At 39.4% G+C, this 12948-nt stretch overlaps 1 protein-coding gene across 8 annotated transcripts in view; it reads right to left on the bottom strand.

Annotated features, from left to right (window-relative positions):
• TENM3 (teneurin transmembrane protein 3) overlaps positions 1-12948 on the bottom strand; it is a 450345-nt gene that overhangs the window by 414983 nt on the left and 22414 nt on the right. For 5 of the 8 annotated variants that reach the window (XM_055081142.1, XM_028481606.1, XM_055081143.1 and 2 more), the window contains exon 2: positions 9568-9846. The exons of the other annotated variants lie outside the window; for them this stretch is intronic. In XM_055081142.1, coding sequence (XP_054937117.1) covers positions 9568-9846 — 279 coding nt within the window. The remainder of the gene's footprint in view (positions 1-9567; positions 9847-12948) is intronic. 8 annotated transcript variants of the gene reach the window in all.

Below are 12948 nucleotides of genomic sequence, written 5' to 3'. Positions count from 1 at the left end.
ATATATAGATTGTACACACACACACACACACACACACACACACACACATCAGTGATCAAGGAAACGAAATAGAAGTTACCTACGTATCTGTATCTGGAGTAGTACTGAGAACAATCCTCTTATTTCAGGCTCCAGAATTGATAATTACCTGTTTTCTATTAAACTCTGGATGTGCTTTTCTTTATTATTTTTGTTTTTAACAGCTTTATAGTACTGTTTTAAATAAAGTCTCGATTTTGAATAAGGATGTATTTTCCCCCAAACCTTTTAATGACATGAACTGTCAAGTCCATCAAATGTCATCAATTTATACCACATGGACTATGCTATGCGATGATTTTAATCAGTATAGATAGAAATGTACCTTTTTAAAGTGCACCTTTCCTACAGCAAACACTAAACTAATGCTATCACAGAGTTGTAAGATATGTAAAGTACTGAGGAATTCACAGTTACCTAAGTTTATCTTCCAAAGGTTTCTCTGCTCCCGACCCTTCAGAGGCCAGACTTCATCTCCCCCTCGATCGCCTCCACTTTCATCTTCTCGTGTCTCCTTCCCTTTCCTTAGAAAGGGGCTGAAATGTCCTCCAGTATAAAAATACCCCTGCCCTGGGTTCCCTAGGAGTTACACCTAACTCTCTCCCTTCTTCGTTCAGACTTGCAAGGGATAAGCTACATTTACCGGCGCCATAGTTTCTGCTTATCTCCCCACCCACTACGACTTGATGACCACACCCACTACACAGAAATTAAGGTCCTCTGTGCAATCCGAAGGATATATTTGGCACCTAGCTAACTATACTTCTGGAAATTTTTGACTCTGTTCATCTTGTCCTGTCTCTTTTGTCTTCTGTGAACTGATCTTGTTTGGTTTTCTTTTTGTCTCTATGGAACGTCCCTCTTTGTTTCTTTCACTGGTGCTTCTTCTGTACCTTTATGTCAAATATTGGTGAACTCAGTATTTGATCTTCATTTCTCTTCTTTTCTCACTGTTTTTGCTTTTGGGGAGAGGTTTAATGTGCCCTATGGCTTTAACTGCAATCATAGAGATCATAAAGAAAATGTTTCTAAACAAAATTTAACTTGAGTTTTATATATACATATATATATAATTATATACATAATCACATTTTATTATATATTATATATAAATTTTATAATATATATGATTATATATTATTCCATTTTATTATATATAATATATAAATTTTATGATATATATAATATATGTATATATATAATTGCTTAATATATTCTGAATTTTGATGTCCCGCAGACATCTCAAATACAACCTGTCCTTCTCGGAATTACTGACTTTATCACAAACAATATGCTTTAACCTCCAACTTGGATTATAGCATCACTTCCACATTAGAGGGTCTTTTTAAATGTCTTCCTGTTCTCTAACACCAACGCAATGAATTAATCATCAGGGCGAATCTGTTTGAATCTGTCTCCCTTTCCTTTCCAGTTCTTTGTCCCTTTCCTTTCCAGTTCTTTGTTCCAGTTCTTTGTTATTTCCCACTTTGATAATTATAATACTACCTGATTGGCCAATTTGCTTTCAAGTTTGACCTCCAGTTATGTATTCGCTCGGCTACAGTTTCAGTTCCAAATTCAGGCACTGGGTGAGGCGAACACAGAGACACAAGGGTGAACAGGGCCACGGCCCTACGGAGCTTACTCCCTTTGTGGGAAAGACAGTTAACACTCTACACTGCTTTCTGAGTACTTTGCAAAAATGTAAACATGACTCTGGAATATTCCTCTGTACGAAAATTCTTCCGAGACTCCTATTGCCTACAGGAAAAAGTACACATTCCTTAGCACGGCCACGAAGTCCCCTTGCAACATGGTCTGGGCGCTACCTGCACAGCCTAAACTCTCATAACTCATTCGCACAACACCCTGTGCTCCAGGCACCAAAGAGCCGCTGGCTCTTGGAGCAGTCCTCAGGGATTTCACACTCTCTCCTTCACTGCTTTGTCTACACCTTGCATTTTTACACATCCTTTGAGCCTGTGTAACAATGCCACCTCCTTCCTCCTTTATAAAACCTTTTTTCCTCTCCTGCCCGCGATTTCTGTGGCAAGAATCTGCTCTGTGCTGACACTGGCTTCGCATACTGTGCTGTAATATTACTTAGCACATTAAAGTACAATTACAATGTAATATCTACTTGCCTGTTTTCCCAATCAGCCTATGAATTTCTAGAGTCAGAGACTATATGATACTCATTTTTTTGTTTTGTAGCCCCTGGTACGATACCTAGCATTTACCATTAATTGATTGAGAATGTAGTTGACATACTCAATGAGAAATCAATTCCAAGTCACATCTCAACTTTATTCAGTTTTCAGTTTCTGTGTGACTTGATATTTAAAGTCCAGGCACTACTCATAAGACATTTTAAATTGTCCCTTTCTCAAGTTTATACTCATTTGTATCCATTTTAATATGCATTCAGAAAGCTTTTACACTTCATTTACAGTCTATGCATTATGGCAAACTATCTCAAGTCAACTGATAAAGAGAAGAAAATTCCAATAGCGTGAAACCCTCGTTCAAACTACTCAGTAAATAAGGTAGAATATTTTTCACATTTAAACTTGTGTGTAGGTAAATGTTAATTAACAGAATTATTATGACCTGAGAAGAATATTCTGTAAATAACACCCCCCACCCCAAATCAGTTAGCTGCTTTTCAAACACTTGAACACCCTTGGAATGGCAAATAAACTACGGTTCTATGGCTCTAACGCTTATTTTTTCTATTTCAGGGAGAATTACATCAATGAACCTGACTCGGCATTCGCTGCTGTTCAATTCATTAATTAAAACAATTTTACCGCTACTACTGTGATTTTTCAAGGATATCAAACCACATTCAACAATCAAAATAGCATGCATCATCAGTTTTGATTTGTGTTAGTAGGCTTTACTTTGATTTCAACTCCACAATTAAAAGAACACCTGGATTTTAAACAGATACCTCATATAGTCTATATACTTCGAACAAAACTACTTAGAATACAAGTTGTTTTGTAGAAATGGCAATATTCGTGTGACGAGTAGCAAACTGTCAAGCAGTGCTGAAAATCCTCTTAGAATGGAAAATATAAATGTATATAAATACTTAAGTGATAACAACCATATGGTGCTGGACTTTATGGCCTTCTTAATTCTAGTTTCATAATACGAAATTTTAAAAAAGTTTTATTTAAATCATCACTTACTTGTGCTCAAGTGACTTGTAACATATCCATGAAGTGAATCTATTTCATCCAAAATGAAGTATGGAAGCTTTTGCTTAAAGAATGACAAGTTGCTGTTTAAACTATAAACACATACCCATCAAGGTGATGTAATTATTTTTATATATTGGAAGCTATCTGACTGTATTTTGCAAAGCAGCACTTTAATCCTGACCTTGATTTAGGGAGCATGCAACGTATTACTTTTGCTACTTTGACATCCCAGAGCACCTAAAACATAAAATATAATTTACAACAGTAGGACATGCCGGAATTGACCATTACATGCCAGAAGAGAGCCCATAATGGAATTTATAGTCAAGTTACGGTTTAGCATGTGTAGTAAAATCTCATCAAATTAGAATAACACTGAAATACCATTTATTTCTTGCAGCAATGGAATTCCTCCTTAATTCTCACAATCAATTTCCAAAGTAGGCTGAAAGTTGAGAAAGATCAAGTTGAAGGAACGGAATCAGGCTAGGCAAAAAATACACCTCTCTTCAAATTATTTGTGGAAAACTCAACTATTAGCCTCTTGTAGAAAAAGAGCCAGGAGAGGAATGACGTCTGTGCCATGGCTAGAAGCATCACAAGTACGTGACATAACAGGCATGCCAACACCACTGGCAGCTTCTCCCACACTATTCTAGAACTTAATTGGTGATAGAATAGTGACAAATCTTCCCATTTCTTCTCTCTCACCTATATGCAGTTGCTCAGAAAGAGAAAAAATTGCCCTGCCCGCCTTTTCAGAGAACATATTTTGCCCAACGCGGTTATTTGGATCGCAAAATAAAGTTCTCTACTGTGACTGTGATGTAAACATCACTACAACAGTTTATCCAATTGGTTTAAGGGGTATATCTTTTTTCTAAGTACAGTAGCTCAACTTTTAGATTTTATCTATCCATACAGAAAGTCGACTTTAAAACTACTATTTCAAAAAAAAAAAAACAAAAAACTACTATTTCAAAGGACAAGTAAATTGGTTTTTTGAAGTGTTTTAGTCTGGCAAAGCAAGTATCTATTACACTTAAAAATACTGCACATTAATGCTCTATGCTTCTTGTTAGCCAAATTAGCCCTGGAATACTTTCGTATCTGCACAGTTAGTGTGGCATTAGTGAGGTCCTACCACAGGTATATTGCTAAGACCCCAGGTGAGAAATAAAGTCTTCCAGGAATGATTTATTTTCTTGGGTGAACTGATGAGCATCAGTTAAATTGCCTTTTAATTGACTGGCTGTCTAAGTAACATGCCTTTGAGGGAAACACCACTATTGAAATTTCCTTTGGCCAGGAGCGGAAGGAGCATGTCTAACTCTTTGAAGTCTACAGCCACCAGACTAATTATCAGCACCACTTAATGTACGTTCATTTAATTACAGTGAATTAAAAAGTATGTGGGGTTTTAGAGAAAAATAAGAGAGTCGATAAATGGTGACAGAAATTCCAGGCTATGCAAATTAGCAGTGCGTCTTCTGGAGGAGACCACTCGCTCTCCCTCATTCACCAAATGTACAAAGACTTGACTAATGCAGACAGAGGGGGAAAATGGAAGGGGGGGCAGGGGACACGCTGTGGGCCAAGACTATGCAGGTACTTGATACCGTGCACCTCACTTAATCTTCACAGACACTTAAGAAGGACATATAATTTTCCACCATTTACAAATAATAATAAGAGGACACCCTTGTTTGGAACTCACTATACGCCAGGCACCGTCGTTCTAAGCATGTTACATTTCCGAGCTCATCTAATCCTCACAACAACCCTATAAGGACTGCACGTCATTTGTGATCTTCTGCATTTTACCCTCATGGAAACGGTAGCACAGGAAGGTTAAGTCGCTTGCCCAAGGCCACACAGCTGGGAGGTGGTGGAGCCAGTACAATCCCAGGTGGTCTGCCCCCGTCAACACGTTCTCACCTGTTGCCCTCAGAGGAGGCTCTCGAGGTCCCCAGGTACGACGAGGTAGAAGAGGAGAGGAGAGCCACCTCCTCTTGGTCTGTCTAGTGTCAAAGGTCATCGGTTCCCAAGGGGCAGAAGAGGTCGTGGAGACAGGCAGGAGAAGCAAGACAAGGACCTCCACACCTCTGGGGCCAGCAGTACGGCTGGCCGAGTAGCCAGGCAGAGGTGGGAAAGTTGGGACCTTGAGCTCTGGGTGACTCAGGAGCAAACAGTCTTACGGGTCGAACGAAAGCGTTTACACCCTGAGCGCTGTGATTCGGAATCCAGGCACTTCTCGCGATACCACACTGCTGGCTGACAAAGGGCAATAATACATGCTAGGCTGCTTCTGGGAAAAGATGCACAAATAAACATTTTTTAAAGCTTAAAGCTTGATGGTTTGAAAAAAAAAAGTCCTTTGTTCCTGACATTTACATAGATATTTGGAATTCAGATCAGATGACTTGCAAAGCTGGAGAGTGGGCGTTGAGTCAGGGGTCTTTCAACAGTCCATCAGAGACCGGAAAGACGCCTCACACGAGCCAGAGCATACTGGTAATTCTCCCTTTGACGACGGCATCCCATCACTTTTATTTTGTAGTCTCTTAACAGCTTACTGGGACCGCTGCTAATAGGTGGTCACAAACCACTGACCCTCCAGTATCTGCCCTGGAGCACGGCAGCTGACTTCGAAAGTTGTCAGTCCGTGTCAAGCAAGGCCTTCTCCCACGTCCTTAATTCGGAACAAGATTAACATTTGAGATGTGAGATGAAACTCAACGTACTGTAAGAATTTTGTTTTTCTCAAAATCCTTCTTAACGTCAACTCCCCATGGTTGGTGAAGAGTTAGTTTTGCAAAAGAATATATTTGATCACTGGTTTAGAACCTCTGCTAACACGGAGACGTGTGACATGGTCCGAATGCGCCTTTACTCTCACGGGATGCCCAGGCCATCACAATTTCATTAGCCTCACAGCAGTCCTAGCACCTTCTTAACTTGAACTGTCGGCCTCTTTATCAATAAACAAATGAAATCTAACCCCTTGTAGTGACTAAACTCTTCTTTGAAGTTATAACTAGAATATCAGTCACTCAGCTTGCATAATTTCACAAATGTTGAACAACATTTTATTTTTTTCTGAGGAAAACAGCCTTATTCACATTATTTCAAGTGACAAAAACAGTCAACCCAAACTCCCCTGCTAAACTGGGGGGAAAAAACAAGTCAGTGTCTGGTTTCTCAATTAGTTTCACTTTGGTGAGTTATTTTATGCACATCCTTCTCGTTTCAACTTATAGTGATATAAGAGAACTTCTAAGGACACAAGGCAAGCTAACATGAAAACGAATAAAATTTGACAATTTAAATAATTGGAAGTCAAAGGAAAATATAGCTGGAAAAACCAATAATCTTTCAGAGTGAGAGCATTTAAGAATACCTGAATTGAATTATTTTAGAAATCTTATATTAGAAATATTTGACTAGAAGTAGGAATAATAGTAAAAATAGGTAATAGGTTTGAGGATATTGTTTATAAAGATGTTAGAAGGCCCTGTGTATGATTACAAATTTTAGTTTTTACTGTAGCCCAGCTTAAGAGAAAAAGTTTTTTATGTCAGAAAAAACCCCTCAATACTCTTGTTTAATTCCACAATTCAAAATGATAAGGTCTGCTAAATAGCAGAAAATTAGGCTTCCCTAGATCTTAATGTAATTTATTACTTTAAATGGAATCTTGCTCTGTCTGACTAATCACTGAAAATTCAGAACAAATAAATGAATCTGCAATGTTCCTGTGGACACACATATGAAATCTATGGAATAGCCAGTGTCCAGTAAGAGGTCATCTCTATTTTTTTTCCTCTTTTGTTTTCTTCCCTCAGCTGACCTCACTGGGAGTCCTTAGACCATCAAAATGTTGTTTCAAAAAACAACCACAGGGCTTCCCTGGTGGCGCAGTGGTTGGGAGTCCGCCTGCCGGTGCGGGGGACGCGGGTTCGTGCCCCGGTCTGGGAGGATCCCGCGTGCCGCGGAGCGGCTGGGCCCGTGAAAAACAACCACAGCCAAACCTTGGGGAAAGAGTAAACACAAGTCTAAGTCATCACTTGTCCGGCTCAACAAACACTGTTTTTGACACTTTATACCCTTAACTTGGCTGACCTGTTTACTCTCAACAAATGCTACCAAATGTTCTGAATTTCAAGGCAAGGCCCCTGACACCCTCTTCCTGTGTCTCTTCATTCTGCTTCACAGACACCACTTGGAGAAATGGACGAGTGTAACTTTCCTTGTCTTTACATCATCCCAAGAACAGGGACTAGGCAATTCCTGGGGCGACAAGTCCCTCCTCTGGCTCATAATAATCCGTGCAAATGGACAGGGGCTGCTCAGGCTTGTCACCCCGCCCCGTCATTTGGATGTTTGTTAGACACTGTTAACTGGAGGTGGCAACGTTTCTAAGTTTTCTGAAAAGAATAAAATGGCATGTGTTTGGGAATTCACTGTGAGATGGTTTTAGCAGATATACAAGTTAAAAAATAATAAAATTAATTTATATTTTACCAATACAGACACAATAACAAGATACACTCGTTATGAGAGAGAGAGAGAGAGAAAGAGAGATGCTACCAAGGTTGTATATAGAAAGGGCAAGCTGACCCAATGTGGGACAATATTTAATGGGTGTGGATACGGAAGGTCCGTGATGCAGAAAATCAGAACTGAATGCACTGTCCTGCTGCCTTCTCCTCTGTTCTTTTCTGAAACCATCATAAATTTTTTCATGTATTTTAGGAAAATCAAATGTCAAATAACACATCTGAATATAACCACTGTGCCTACAATTGCTTGCAGAGTGTTACATAAACACATAGAGGGACAGGAAGCAAAATTTATGCCAAATCTTATGTACTTAAGGTTAGAAACTTTGGAATCCAGTGAAAATTTAAATCAACACAGGTTTTACTGAGGTGAATGGATTAGGTCAGGAAAATGCTGCAGTCAGATTCTAAGACTCATTTCGTTAGACAGAACTGCCCTTGTTTCCTGTTTTGGGTTGGGATAAATCCAGCCTCCCCCAAGAACTGACACTTCCAAAATGAATATATTGAGTGCCTATTATTAATTGATTTTGACTTTGGTTTGATGCATTAAAGTATTCTCCACAAGATACTGTTTCAGTTGGTTTAAAGTAGACCTTTTTTATCCCTGAATAGCGAGAAAACAAGTAATAAGCAGTATGAAGCACTAGCTACCCCTTCGTTTGGTGACTGAGCTGAGACTAAAAGCTGACAGCGGACCTGCTTTCCTATCACAAAGCAAAGCTGACAAACTTGCTCAATAAGTAATGAAAAAGAAACCATTGGTCAAACACCATCTTTCTTTTCACATGTCATATGCAGTTCTTCCATTTTAATTTTCTCTCTGCTTTTTTGATACGTCGCATACACAGCATTAATAACTAGATTAAAGTAGCAAGTACGCTGTTAACATTAAATGCTGAAAGAGAAAAGTCATTTTGTTGTCTGGTGCATTGGTTCGGATGCTCCAAGTCTTCCAGAAGCTGCACTGACTAAAAATTAAGTTTTCTTTTAAATCTATTATTGCATAGCAATTAACTGTTTCTTTATTATTCTGCGTTGGCAGTAGGAAAAGGGTCCCAATATATGTATTTTTCTTACAGTATGCTATTTGGATACCCTAAAATCCAGTTTTTGTGCATCGATTTAATGGCAGAGTAATCCAGTCCCCAAAGCACATCAAAGGCCACACTCCCTTCTCTTTACCAAGATTTCAATTGCTCTCATCAACAAGTAAGTTTAAAGCATGATCAAATTTGTTCTTCAATCATTGAGCCCTGTTAATAAACTATTCCGTGTGCTCACTCATCCATTCTAAGATTCTGGAACTTCTCTGAGATGTTTTCAAGAGGAATCTACAAAGACATCTTTGATTACAAGCTGGCTGTGGGGTAAACTTTACCACCACTTGCTTTGCTACTCCATCGAGGATAACAGGTGACATGATCCAAGATGAGTCAAAGCCAATCTCTGTGTGTTTTTTTTTTTCTTATCATGATTAAACTGTTTTTTCAAAACTATAGCTAACACAACAGAGAAAGCCTGCATAATTTTACAATCTGATGTCGTCGAATATTGATTTTTTCCCCAGGGGAATAAAATGCAATAATGAAGGACATTTCTTGAGCGCGACTAGTAGCGTTGCAATACAAAGAAAGGAAGAAGAAAGGAAGAGAAGGAGAGATAGGAGGAAGGAAGGAAGCCACGCCTCCAGAGTCGACGGAAACACACGCAGGCACCGAACGCCAACATTGCGAAGCCAAAAGAAAAAAACTTACCATTTTCACTGTCCGACTTGTTCTCGTGCTCTGTATCTGTCAGGGTGAGGGCTGAGTTGGAGCGGCTTGACAGGCAGGAGCTGCGGCCTGACTTGACCCCCCTGCCCCACAGTCTCATGGCATGCTCTGGGGACATCACTGCTTCATTCTCAGTGTCAGCGTCTGACCCTGCACTGATAGAGTAACCTCTGTGAGGGAGCCCCATTTCCGCACAAAGCGCCAGTCCTCTTCGAGCTTCCGGTTCACAAACGCCTAACTGCCTTAGGGTGAAATTCTGTCCTAATTAGGGGGAAAAAAGATGACAACTAGTGAGTATATGTCTCGCTTCAGTGTTCTTTAAACAAAATCTCCCTAAAATAAACACTTAAGCATCCCGTCTTGTCAGCTCTCAGCACCAGGTGTTTGCATTAGCTCCACATGACCTGTGGTCGCGTGGGTCCAGTCTGGGGGCAGGGAGCCCCACCTCTGACTTTCCACCCAGCCCAGCTCAGAGCTCCTGTGTCAACTATTGCAGCCCATAAACACCTCCAGAGAGCCGGGCAGGTAAAGCGGCCCAGACCATGAAAACCCAACCTAGAGAAAGGCTTAGTTTTCCTTGGTAGAACTGTGTTTAGCAGACTTGTGAAGCCATAGAAATTGTCAGAATTATTTCCTGGGTCCTGGCTCTCTTCCCAAACATTAGGATTTTCCCGCCCAGGTGTCACTCCTTAGGAAGAGAAAAGATTGCCCTCTAGAATAAGTTACCCAGTAATCAGAAAAAATTAGAAACCGGAGCCTGGGCAGTCTCTATTATATTTTCCCACCTAAAACTTAACAACCAATATAAACATGTATCACGTGTGTACAAACATACACTAACTTTTGGAGTGTAATGTCATGAAAATGTGCAGACATCTGACTTCCCAGATTTTTTTGCTTTAATAAACACCTGGAAACATCTGTATTGATCAGAGTAAACCAATTCGTGCAAATAAAGTGCGCTCTAAAAAATAAAGCGGGAGTATTACGTATTTAAAAATTAATGATAAAATCAAGTTCCCTGCAAAATAAATGGTTGTGAACCCTGAAGGCTTTTACTAATAAATTGAGCATAATAAAACTCATGACACTGAAATAACTTAAAGCAAAAGTGTTTAAATTAGGTGACACTTTAAAATGACTGCCGTTATTAATGGCTTTTCCAATCCTGTATTTATTCTTGAAAATTTCACCTATGTTTTATGATACTAGGGGTGAGAAGAGAGAGGAAAATGTTTGCCTAGAGGATGCATACACATGGGCCTTCCATTTCCTGTCTCATTGGCATGGTAGAGTCTAAGATTTAGGTACCAACTAGAATCAAAATACAGGAAAAGAATAATATTATACCAAGACTGATTTAAATGCTACCATATAATACCAAACTTTTAAGAATATTAAGCATTTATATTACTCATAGTTTTCATTTTCGTACTTCCCTCTCTTATATCCACAAACATCTTTAAAGTTAATTGGCTAGTATGAGAAATAACATACATTTTTTAAAAGAGGGTGTAATAAAATATTTGTAATAATAACATCTTGAATCGTCTAGGAAATGAATCACACATAATGCACAAGACAGTAAATATTTGGTTGTAAAAATATTAGCACCCTCAAGGATTCAGCCCATTTTAACCAGTGTGGTTAATTTTTTATTGCTGTGGTCAGATCAGAAGTTGGAATCTGCTTTATCTCGGTCAGACTTCCAAATGGATTCTGACAATGACACTCATAAATAATGAAAATCTGTTGCTACAAATTAGCTACAGATCATCTCAGAGAGATGTGAATAAGTATCTGAACCAAAAAGTATGTCAAAATAAAGAAAGCAGTTGGGACTTCCCTGGTGGCGCAGTGGTTAAGAATCTGACTGCCAATGCAGGGGTCACAAGTTCGAGCCCCGGTCCGGGAAGATCCCACGTGCCACAGAGCAGCTGGGCCCGTGTGCCACAACTACTGAGCCTGCGCTCTAGAGCCCGCGAGCCACAACTACTGAGCCCACATGCCACAACTACTGAGGCCCGCGCACCTAGAGCCTGTGCTCCGCAACAAGAGAAGCCACCACAATGAGAAGCCCGCGCACTGCAACGGAGAGTAGCCCCCGCTCGCTGCAACTAGAGAAAGCCCACGTGCAGCAGTGAAGACCCAACGCAGCCAAAAATAAATAAACAAAAACAAATAAATAAATTAATTTTAAAAAAGGGTCTTCTCATTCCAAGTGCAAATATTCAACCTAGATTTTCTATAAAAAAAATAAAAATAAAAAAAAGGAAGTAGCAAAAATAAAGAAGAGGGAATAAGAGCTCATTGAACAGTGAGAAAGTGGGCAAGTTTAATGAGGTAAGACACAGTAGTGGCAATATTTTTAAAAGAACTAGTGTGGACTGTACTTATGAAAGTAAATCCAAAAATGGTCAATGTAATGGACAGTTAATGGAATGTAATGGACAGTTAATGTGAAAGAGCTTATCCATTCCTATTTATATATCCTATCTAAAATGGGGAGGGGGGAAAAGGGTGTAAAACAGTTAAACATCACCATCAAACATGTTTTTTCCAAAACAATTTTTAAAGGGTGAAAATGAATGATAAGATCCTGTGCATCTTTCCTCTATTTGGGGAGGTTCCCACATTGGGGAATAAAAATAAGAGACGAGTTAAAAGACAGTAAGAACTCCCTTTCTAATCCCTGAAATGTAACTTGAAACATTTTCCATGTTATTGACTTTTCACACTGTTGCCATCTTGATGCAAAAATCTATGGGGTGAAGGAAAGCAGAAAACGGCAATGTTTATTATTTGTTATCTGGGTATGTAGACACAGTTCATTTCGCAAATGAATATCCAAGACATCATCCCTATGAATTGGTATGTGTATCCCAAACTTCTTAAACATCTGACCCTCCACCCAGAGATAAAGCCATGCACGGCTGGTGGGAATGTAAATTGATACAATCACTAGGGAGAACAGTATGGAGGTTCCTTAAAAAAGTAAAAATAGAACTACCATACGACCCAGCAATCCCACTACTGGGCATATACCCTGAGAAAACCATCATTCAAAAAGAGTCATGTACCACAGTGTTCACTGCAGATCTGTTTACAATAGCCAGGACACGGAAGCAACCTAAGTGTCCATCAACAGATGAATGGATAAAGAAGATGTGGCACATATATACAATGGAATATTACTCAGCCATAAAAAGAAACGAAATTGAGTTATTTGTAGTGAGGCGGATGGACCTAGAGTCTGTCATACAGAGTGAAGTAAGTCAGAAAGAGAAAAACAAATACCGTATGCTAACACATATATATGGAATCTAAGAAAAAATGGTTCTGAAGAACCTAGGGGCAGGACAG

This window comes from Physeter macrocephalus, chromosome 20 (assembly GCF_002837175.3).
Source record: "Physeter macrocephalus isolate SW-GA chromosome 20, ASM283717v5, whole genome shotgun sequence".
Taxonomy (NCBI): Eukaryota; Metazoa; Chordata; class Mammalia; order Artiodactyla; family Physeteridae; genus Physeter; species Physeter macrocephalus.
Note: the sequence above shows the minus strand (reverse complement) of the source record. Positions and strands in the feature narration are given on the sequence as shown.